The sequence below is a fragment of the Salpingoeca rosetta genome (assembly GCF_000188695.1).
Source record: "Salpingoeca rosetta unplaced genomic scaffold supercont1.36, whole genome shotgun sequence".
Taxonomy (NCBI): Eukaryota; class Choanoflagellata; order Craspedida; family Salpingoecidae; genus Salpingoeca; species Salpingoeca rosetta.
In genome coordinates, this window is record NW_004754898.1 from 491,723 (window position 1) to 501,507 (window position 9,785).

At 56.1% G+C, this 9,785-nt stretch overlaps 2 protein-coding genes across 2 annotated transcripts in view; one reads left to right on the forward strand and one right to left on the reverse strand.

Annotated features, from left to right (window-relative positions):
* The window catches only part of PTSG_10376 (uncharacterized protein), a gene marked incomplete at its 3' end in the record, with an annotated part of 5,966 nt that extends 4,855 nt beyond the window's left edge, over window positions 1-1,111 (reverse strand). The window contains exons 1-2 of the mRNA XM_004988371.1: window positions 459-1,111; window positions 1-20 (exon numbers count right to left, since the gene is read on the reverse strand). The exon at window positions 1-20 is cut by the window's left edge and continues 89 nt beyond it. Of these exons, the coding sequence (XP_004988428.1) occupies window positions 1-20; window positions 459-799 (361 nt within the window). The 5' untranslated portion in view covers window positions 800-1,111. The remainder of the gene's footprint in view (window positions 21-458) is intronic.
* Window positions 1,112-1,162: 51 nt separating this feature from the next.
* The window catches only part of PTSG_10377 (uncharacterized protein), a 9,363-nt gene continuing 740 nt past the window's right edge, over window positions 1,163-9,785 (forward strand). Inside the window, exons 1-27 of the mRNA XM_004988372.1 lie at window positions 1,163-1,255; window positions 1,606-1,713; window positions 1,971-2,057; window positions 2,237-2,332; window positions 2,512-2,552; window positions 2,711-2,828; window positions 3,077-3,186; window positions 3,420-3,513; window positions 3,688-3,786; window positions 3,975-4,124; window positions 4,338-4,460; window positions 4,654-4,749; window positions 4,970-5,102; window positions 5,280-5,350; window positions 5,586-5,756; window positions 5,988-6,097; window positions 6,351-6,650; window positions 6,843-7,023; window positions 7,223-7,376; window positions 7,506-7,570; window positions 7,738-7,864; window positions 8,012-8,096; window positions 8,270-8,543; window positions 8,746-8,892; window positions 9,142-9,271; window positions 9,413-9,509; window positions 9,750-9,762. Of these exons, the coding sequence (XP_004988429.1) occupies window positions 1,636-1,713; window positions 1,971-2,057; window positions 2,237-2,332; window positions 2,512-2,552; window positions 2,711-2,828; window positions 3,077-3,186; window positions 3,420-3,513; window positions 3,688-3,786; window positions 3,975-4,124; window positions 4,338-4,460; window positions 4,654-4,749; window positions 4,970-5,102; window positions 5,280-5,350; window positions 5,586-5,756; window positions 5,988-6,097; window positions 6,351-6,650; window positions 6,843-7,023; window positions 7,223-7,376; window positions 7,506-7,570; window positions 7,738-7,864; window positions 8,012-8,096; window positions 8,270-8,543; window positions 8,746-8,892; window positions 9,142-9,271; window positions 9,413-9,509; window positions 9,750-9,762 (3,150 nt within the window). The 5' untranslated portion in view covers window positions 1,163-1,255; window positions 1,606-1,635. The remainder of the gene's footprint in view (window positions 1,256-1,605; window positions 1,714-1,970; window positions 2,058-2,236; window positions 2,333-2,511; window positions 2,553-2,710; window positions 2,829-3,076; window positions 3,187-3,419; window positions 3,514-3,687; window positions 3,787-3,974; window positions 4,125-4,337; window positions 4,461-4,653; window positions 4,750-4,969; window positions 5,103-5,279; window positions 5,351-5,585; window positions 5,757-5,987; window positions 6,098-6,350; window positions 6,651-6,842; window positions 7,024-7,222; window positions 7,377-7,505; window positions 7,571-7,737; window positions 7,865-8,011; window positions 8,097-8,269; window positions 8,544-8,745; window positions 8,893-9,141; window positions 9,272-9,412; window positions 9,510-9,749; window positions 9,763-9,785) is intronic.

Below are 9,785 nucleotides of genomic sequence, written 5' to 3' on the forward strand. Positions count from 1 at the left end.
GGCAAGCGCGGCAGTTGTATCTGCACATGCACGCAATGAGAAAAACACAGACGAAGGGCAAGATGGGCACGGTGTGCGACAGTGAATGAAAGTGCTCCTGAGCAAACAAGGTGCACGCAAAACAACACAAGACAACACAAGACAACACAGTACAGCATGCAACATACAACACAACACAACATAACACCACATCACACCACACCATACAACAACAACACAACACACCAGTACAACTCAAACGCAACCACAACCGAAATGCAGCAGCACATCAACACCCCACAACACCCCACAACACCCCCCAACACCACATCAACACCCCACAACACCCCAACACCACATCAACAACACAACACCACAACACCACATCAACACAACACAACATACAACAGTATACTACAACTCAAACGCAACCACTGCCACAACCGAAATGCAGCAGCACATCCAGGCCATGCACGTACCGGGTCACCATGACGGAGAAGCGCTTGCCGCAGCTGAGACAGCATGGTGCCTCCTTCTCGGCGGCAAAGAGCCAGGCGTTGTTGCCGACCTGCTTCTCTGGTTCATCCTCCTCGCCTTCCTCCGGGATCGATGGCTGGCGGCCGTCTGTGGAGGCTGGCGTGCGCGGATCCGAGCCGCGGGACATGGCCCGTTTCAACCGGTGCCAGCCGCTGGTGTTGCCGCTGCTTGAGGCGGGGCTGCCGCTGTTGTTGTCATCACCACGGCCGCTGATATCACCGTCCTCTGTGGACGACTCGTTTCGGAGCAGGCGCTGCCACCACGTTGTGCGGCGGGTGCCCATCTTTCACGCTGCGCAGATGATGAGCCGGTACCGTGCCCTCCTTCCACCTTCCACGTCAACTTCCTCCCGCCCTTGCGTGCTTCCCTGCGCGATCGCTGCGCCCTTCCTTGCTCGCTTGTCCGACCGACCGATGCACTCCGATGAAACACACACACGCACACACGCACACACAACCAGCAGCAAACAAAACACCTTCCTTCCTTTCCGTCCTCGCTTCGTGTTGTGTTGTGTTGGCTCTTCTGGAGCGCAAAAGGGGGAGGAGAGCAAAAGTGGACTGGCATACAACCAGGTCGGGTCCTACGAAAAGAGCGCCTGTCAAAAGTGACAGGCCAGGTGTGTTGGCGATCTATTGAAAACACACATGAATTTTCTCACACACGTGGAGAGGGCGCGCGCACAAGCAACAAAAACAAACGGCAAGCAAAGCAAGCAAGAAGAACAACAGAGGAGAAAAACGTGCGTGCGTGTGTGTGTGCACAAAGGCTCAAGACGAAGAAGAAGAGGGAGACGAAGACACACGTGTGTGCCGCTGTGATGTGTTGATGTCGTGTGTGGGTGGGTGGGTGAGTGGATGTGAAGGGAGAGTGGATATAAGAAGGGAGTGTGTGTGTGTGTGTGGTGTGTGATGTGGATTGTTGGTCACCTTGCCTTGTGATCTGGGCAACTGGCATGATGCGCACGTTGAACGAATGTCTTTTATGCCATCCGGCTGCCGTGTCCTCCTCCTCCTCCTCCTCCTCCTCCTCGACACTCATCCCTTGTTCAATCCACCTGCCTGCCCATGTTGGTGTTGTGCTTCACTGTAGAAGACATCACTTCCACAGACAAACAGAACCATGTCCACGGCCCAGCGTTTGCACGAGGCGCTCGAGAGCTGCCTCAACCCCCACGATGACGTGCGCAAGCAGGGCGAGGTACGACTACTGCACCACACGCCACACCTGATCACTCGCATCTCGCTCGAGCGGGGGTCCAAAACGCCCCTGTCTCGTGTGCGGGAGACTGAGATGTCCACTTTCTAGCCTTCGCGTGATTGTTATTCTTGGGTCTTGTGCTGCATCATGCCTTGATGCTGATGTTGACGTTGACTCTGCTTTGTATGTGCGTGCATTCCATACATGACGATATAACTGCTGCTTGACGTGGGCGATGATTGCTGTTGCATTGGCAGGCGGCCCTTGACGCACTGTTTGAGCAAGACATTGCCAGCGCCGCAATCGCTCTCCTGCAGATTATCGAGTCAAGCTCCAACGATGGCGTACGTGTTTGTTTGTTTGTTTGTGTGTGTGTGTGTGTGTGTGTGTGTGTGTGTGTGTGTGTGTCCGCGCGTGCGTGTGTGTGTATGTATGTATGTATGTGTGTGCGTGTGGTGTGTGTGTGTGTGTGTTCGCCAAGAACAAGTATGCTCACATTCAGCTGGACATTTTGTGTGGACAGGTCCGGCAACTTGCCGCGCTGCTGTTCCGCCGCCACTGCTTCTCCATGGTGCAAGTCAACTTCAACTTCTGGAGCGAATGCAACCTCGAGACACGCGTGCGTACCCGTGTGTGTGCGTGTGTCTGTGTGTTTGTATCTGTGTGTGGGTATGTTGTCTTGCTTGTCTTGCTTGTCTTGCTTTGTTTGCAGTTTGTCGCGCTTCTAGGTGGATGCCGTGTTGTCGCTACACGGTTGTGCTCACGGTCTCCTGTGCTCTCATGCGTGCATGCATACAGGGTGCCATCAAAGCCAAGCTGCTCGAGCTCCTTTCCAACTGGTGAGCATCCCCAACCTCCTTGAAAGCACACATCCACACATGTGCACACACGAGTCCACGTGCCCTTCCCCCCCCCCCCACAAAAACAAAAGCACACAAACCACCACCACTGTCATCTCACGCCCTCCACTCTGCATCTCACTTTCCCCGCGCGACAGGAGCGAGGACAACGAGAGCCTGAAGCACAAGGTGTGCGAGTGCGTTGCCGCTGTTGTGAAGGCGATTGGCATGGAGATTTCCGATCAGGCAGAGGAGGCAGGCCACGACATTACAGACGTAAGCCAATGGGATGGCACGGGGAGAAGGGGATGGGATTGTGCGGTTGTGTGTGTGTGTGTGTGTGCTGGATGGGCTTGTGCTGCATGTTTGTAGAGTGTTAATAACGACCACAACAGCAGCTTGCGTTGGTCATCATGCATGCGCCTCGTTCCTGCACCTCCTCACACACACACACACACACACACACACACACACACACACACACACACCACCTTCAACCCCATAACAATGCACATCACGTGCAGCTGATGATGCCGTGCGCTGACGAGTACTGGCCGGAGCTGCTGCCGACGCTGTGGGCCATGGCCCAATCCGGCAACGCAGACCACCTCGAGACATCCCTCTTCATCTTCAGGTGTGTGCGCGCGCGTGTGTGCATGAAGTAGTGTGTGTGTGTGTGTGTGCATGAAGTAGTGTGTGGTGTGTGTGTGTGCATGAAGTAGTGTATGGTGTGTGTGTGCGTGTGTGTGAACCTGTGGGGATGTGACATGCCACCTCAAGCTGGTGGCCGCCATGCTGTTGCTTACATATCCACACACTCGCACATACACGTCCACATTCGTGTGCGCGCGTTTTGCTTGACGGCAGCTGCATCCCTGGTGTGTTTGGGACGAGCATTGAGAAGTATGCCGAGGCCATCCGTGACCTCCTTGCATCAAGCATCAGCCACGACGACCTCAAGGTGTGCGCACACCCATTGCACGGACATACGAATGCACGCATGCACATCTTGTTGTGTCGTGTGCCGCTCGTGTGCGCATGCATGCATACGAATGCGGCTTGTCACTGTATGTGCTCATTTAGGACACCTTGCTCACCCACCGTCCAACGCCACTGTGTATGTGTGTGTACACAGGTGCAAGTGTCTGCTGCGCTGGCCTTGAGCGGACTGCTCGGCCGCATGGAGACGCAGATTGCTCGCTACTTTGCAGACCTCCTCCCGCCAACCATCATGGTGCGTGTGTGGGTGTATGCGTGCGTCTGTGTGTGTGTTTAAGTGTCAAAGTGTGTATGAATAATCTGCTGAACTGTCGATGGACTTGTTTGTGGGTTGTTTCAACTGTAGCCGTGTCTCCATACCCATTGTGTCTCGTGTCCCCTTCACTCATTCACCCTCATTCACACACCATGACACACACGCAGGTTGTTGCAAAGGCGCTTGAGGCGTCTCAGGTGTCTGCGGGCGAGAAGACGCTCAAGGCGCTGGTAGAGCTTACGGAGACGCAGCCAAAGCTCTTCAAGGCCCACATTGTCGACATTATCAAGCTTATGCTCAGCCTCACAAGCAACGGCGTACGTTTCCTTCGTTGTGTTCAGTGGTGGCTGTGATGTGTGCTGCAGGGTACTTTGCACAGATGTTTTGCACATGTTCGCGCACACTCGCACAAACTCGCATTTTCAACACTGGAATCATTACTCACACGTATGTATTTCCAAATGTGTGTGCGCCTTCGTGTGTGCGTGTGTGTGTGTGTGTCGCCTTCATGTGTGTGTGTGTGTGTGCAGGAGATGGACGACGGCTGCCGGCGCCTGGCGCTGGAGGTGTGCGTCGGGCTGTGCGAGAGCGGCGGCAGCATGATGCGCAAGGTCCCAAACTTTGTCGACAACATCTTCCCCGTCTGCCTCCAGGTGTGTGTGTGTGTGTGTGTGCATGATGCGGAGGCGCGGCTGTGTGGGATGTAGATGGCTCGTGCGGGTGAGGTTGAGGTTGCAATGCAGGGTCAAGTGCATGCTGCCGTGTCGTGGCCTCCCCGCTCTACCTGTGCTCACCATGTCCGTACCTGCATAATTGCATGTGCGCGTGCGTGTGTGATTATTACAGCTGATTATGGAGGTTGAGGAGGACGACGAGTGGTCGATGCAGGACGAGCCCATCCAGAACGAGGACGAAAACTCAATCTGCGGCGAGGACGCCCTCGTAAGTCGCCGTTGTGTCTGTGTGTGTGTGTGTCTGTGTGTCTGTGTGTGTGTGTTGGCACGCACATGGTGATGTGGTCTGGGCTGTCCCTGCCCTGTCAACCACCCCTTGTGTGGTCTCTCACCCCTCAAGCACACACGCACGCACACGCACGCACACGCACGCGCACACATCACCATCGCCACCATCACCATCACCATCACCCTCCTTGCCACCCCAGGACCGCATTTCGCAGGCGCTTGGCGGGAAGCAAGTTGTTCCTGTTGCCTTTAGTCTGCTGCCGCCGCTGATGGAGAGCGGCAACTGGCGCGAGCGCTACGCGGCCTGCCTCGCCATCTCCTCCATTGGCGAAGGTGCGGTGGCTGTTGTTGTTGTTGTTGTTGTTGTTGTTGTTGTTGTTGTTGTTGTTGTTGTTACTCTACTCTGCCTGTACCCTCCCCTCGTCCAACTCGATTTAGTCTGTCCGCTGCTGCGTGCTCACCTCCTCCTCGTACTGCTGCTGGTTGACATGTGTGTGTGTGTGTGTGCAGGCTGCTACAAGGTGATGCGTGACAGCCTGGACGGCATCCTCGAGAAGTGCCTGCCCCTCCTCGGCGACCAGGTCAGCAGCACCCTGTGCTGAGCTATGCTTGTGTGTGTGTGTGTGTGTGTGTGTGTGTGTGTGTGTGTGTGTGTGGTTTGGTGTGTGGTTTGGTGTGTTGTGGTGTGTTGTGGTTTGTTTTGTTCGCCAACCACACAACACAAACAATCACCCTCACGCACACGCCCGTACAAGACATTTCTAACTCGCTCCCCCCACCCCACCCCGGCCAATCACTGCCATTGCACACGTGCAGAACATGCGTGTGCAGTATGCGGCCATCAATGCGATTGGGCAGATGGCGGTTGACTTTGCGCCGCGCACGCCCAAGGAGTACGGCGTGAGCTTTGCCGGCCGCTTCCACCAAGTCGTCATCCCGGCATTTGTCGAGTGCATGAAGCAGGCAGACGGACACCCGCGCGTCCAGGTGCGACGCAGTGCGCGCGCGTGCGTGTGCGTGTGTGATGTGCCCGGCGTGCGTGTGTGTATGTGCGTGATGTGCTGTGATGTACCGTGTGTGTGTGTGCCGTACTGTGTTACGCGTCGTACCTTCGGAGTGTGTATGTATGGCCTGTTTGACGCCAACTTTCCGTTGTCGTGCCTCACATGCCTGGTGTTCGCTCTCCAACTCCACCTCCCGCTTGTTGTGTTGTATCAGGCGCACGGCACGTTTGCGCTTGTGAACCTGATGGACAACACGAAGCACTCTGACCTCGAGCCGTACACCGAGATGCTCATGCAGTGCATCTCCGTCCTCCTCCAGTCACAGTCAGTCGCGCTGTGTGTGTGTGATTGTGATTGCGATTGCGATTGTGATTGTGACTGTGATTGTTGTTCTACTTGATAGCCGCCCTGGATCAGTGATGAGTGCTGATGTGCTGTCGTTTGGGCAATGGTCCGCATCACTGATCACATCCCTACCACAACAACACGACAACCACACACATACGCACACACTCACACACATCATCATCATCATCATCATCATCATCATCATCATCATGTCTTCCCCCTCGCACAGGTTCATGCTTGTGCAGGAGGCTGCGGTTGGCCTGCTGGCGACGGTGGCGGACGTGGCACAGGAGCGCTTCAAGGACTACTACAACGACTTTATGCCGTTTATGAAGAACATTCTGCAGCACGCCAACGAAAAGCAGTACCGCATGCTGCGCGGCAAGACGCTTGAGGCCGCCACCCTGATGGGCGTGTCTGTTGGCAAGGACATGTTTGCGCCGGATGCACACGAGCTCATGCGCATTATGCAAGCCAGCGCCGCCCAGATTGAGGAGGACGACCCGCAAATCTCATACATCCACACAAGGTCAGCGTTCAGGTCAAGTTGCGAAGGGGGGAAGGTTCCTGTTTGCGTTTGTTTCGTGTGTGTAGTTGTGTGTGTGTGTGTGTGTGTGTGTGTGTGTGTGTCTGCGTATATTCTGCGTTGCGATCCTCTCATATTCTTCTCTGCTCCCTTTGTTCACACACACCTCTCCTCCCATCCCTCCCAACTCTGCAGCTTTGCGCGCATCTGCCAGGTGCTTGGGGACGACTTCTACCCGTATCTGGACACGGTGCTGCCGCCGCTGCTGCGGTCTGCGCGGCTTCCCTCGGGCATTGTTGAGCTGGACGACGAGGAGGCTGTGGAGCACCTCCCCGACGGCGTCCAGGCCTGGGAGGTCCTCGCCATCGACGACCAGGTTGGCTGTGATTTGTGTGTGTGACGTGTGTTCGTGTGTGTGACGTGTGTGTGTGTGTGCTTTTGGTGTGCCACACAACCTCCACTTTGCCGTTGTTGTTTTGTTTTCCGAAGCATGTCGTGCTGTGCTGACTGTGCTACCTTCTCCCTTCCCCGTCCCCCCCCCCCTCCGCCCCTCCGCGCTTCCCCGCCTGCTGCAGCGGTTTGCGATCAAGACGTCTGTGGTGGAGGAGAAGCGCGCTGCCATTGAGATGCTTGTGCTGTACAGCCAGCACCTCGGAGGCAAGTTTGCCCCGCTCGTTGAGGACGTGGCTGAGATTGCCCTCAAGAACCTCGCCTACTACTTTGACGAAGGTGCGCGTTATGGGTGTAGTTTCGGTGTTTGTGTGTCGTCGTGTTGGATTGTTGTGTGGGTTTGTTATGGGTGCACCGTGCAATGTCATTGTCTCACCTTGGAGTGTTGTGTGCTGGTGTTGCCTGCAGGGATTCGCATTTCGTCCGCCATCCTGCTGTCCTTCCTCATCCACTCCTACAACGCCAACGATGAGGTGCGCCGTTGAGTGTGAGAGTGTCTGTGCGTTACAGTCCACTGCACTTTCACCTGAATGCTTGCGGACACACGCACCCAAGCACACGCACGCACCCAAGCACATAACAGTGCTCACACAACCTCTCCCTTGCATCGCATGTTGTGCGTCTGCGCGCATGAGTATAGTTTGGTGCTGCCGCTGCGCTGAAGCTGTTCCAGCACATGTATCCGAAGCTGCTTGCCGAGACGCAGCGCGAGCCGTACCCAGAGGTCCTCTCCTCAAAGATCAGCGGCATCCACATGTGCATCACAGGTGTGTGTGTGTGTGCGCGCGCGTGTGTATGTGTGTGTCTGTGTGTGTCTGTGGGTGTTTGTTTGAGTGGAGTGCGACCGTCGCTGTCGTTCTTGCGAGGATGCCATCGCCCGTTGCTCACTTCGTTTTCGTGTTTGGCGTGTTTAGAGATGGGCGAGGCTGCACTGCAGCCGGAGTTTCTCACGGAGGTCTCCGCCCTCGTCCTCAAACTCCTCGAGGACTACGACGAGCGGTGTGTGTGTGTGTGTGTGTGTGATTGCCCTGTGATTTTTGCTCTGCTTGCTTGTGTTGTCGCTTGGACGTGTGCGATACCTCATGTCAAGCTGTGCATTCGTCCCTCACACACAAACACCTACGCACCTCCACACGCATTCACTTGCACGCGCGCATGGCTGGTGGTGGCAGTGCAAAGGAGCGGTATGAGCAGCGGCAGCAGGACGAGGACCACGACGAAGAGGAGGAGGAGAACCTCTCTGATGAGGAGGAGGCCGACTTTGAGGTGCTGAGCGAGGTGTGCACCCTGGTGCAGGTAATTGTGCACATTGGCGGGCTTGGCACGAAGCCATTCTTTGACAGCGTTGCGCCTGCGATTATGAACCTGCTGAACGCGGGCCGCCCTACAGCAGACTACCGCTGCGCCGTCAGCACCTTTGCAGACGTCGTCGAGCAGTTCCAGCAGGTGCGCAAGAGGGGAGGGTGGTGTGCATTGTGGTGGTGTTAGACGCTTTGCTTGTTGTATGGTCTGGTCTGGTTGGTTGAGGCGCTGTGTTTTGGCTGTTATTGTGCGTGTGTTTCGTTCCTCGTGTACCCTTGTCTGTCTGTTCTGTGTGCATCTTACCCCGATCTGTGCCCACTATCCCCCCCCCGCTTCCAATCTGTAGGAGGCCGTGCCGTATCTGCAGCACGTGAGCCAGGCGTTTGTGCAGCACATCACCTCGGAGGACTATGAGCTGCGCGAGCTCGCGGCATACGTCGTTGGCCTCATGGCCCTTCACTCCGGCCCCGCCGTTGCTGAAGTCTGCAAGGCCGTACGTTTGCGTAATTGTGTGGGTGTGTGTCTGTGTGTGTCGGTGTGTGCGTGTGTGTGCGTGTTCGTGTGTGTGTGTGTGTGTGTGTGTGTGTGTGTGTGTGTGTGTGTGTGTGTGTGTGTGTGTGTTCGTGTGCGTGTGAACGTTGAACATGTCGTTTCGTTGATTGCCTCGCCCTGCTCTTCCGCCTTGCCAAACCTCATATTCCAACCCTCACCCCACCCCATCCTTTCGTCCTGCTGCGTTCAGGCTGTTGAGCCGCTGCTTGCTGTGATCCAGGCGCCCGGCTCCCGCGAGTCGCCCAACACCAGTGCAACCGAGAACTGCATCTCCGCCTTTGTCAAGATTGCACGCAACCCAGCACACGGCCTCTCAGAAGGTGTGTGTGTGTGTGTTGGCGTTGTGAGTTGGTTCACTCCTTCTTCGCTGCTCTCTACGTTGTTGGTTGCTCCTATCATTACGTTTCGGTCGCTTATTCTTTACCTCCTCATCCACCCGTCCACCATCAACCCTTGCACAGACGAGATGCTGACGCATCTGCTTGACTGGCTGCCCATCACGGAGGACGATGATGAGGCAAAGTACATCTACACATACCTCGTCGAGCTCCTCCAAGCGTAAGTACTTCTTGTGCGCTGTGTGTGTGTGTGTGTGTGTGTGGGTGTGTGTGTGTGTGGGTGTGGGTGGAAGGGGGTGGCTTCTGCTGTGCGTTGTGTGCGTGCGTGCGTTGGCGGTGTACTCCGCCGCCTGCCGTTGTCGATCTCGACTGACCCTTACTCCCCCCCCCCCCTTTGCTTCCCATGCTTCCCTCCCTCTCGTTACTTTTGCCTTTCTTTCCTTGGTGGTTGGTTCTGCAGGCAAGACCCACGCGTGACTTGCGCCCTGAGAGCCTG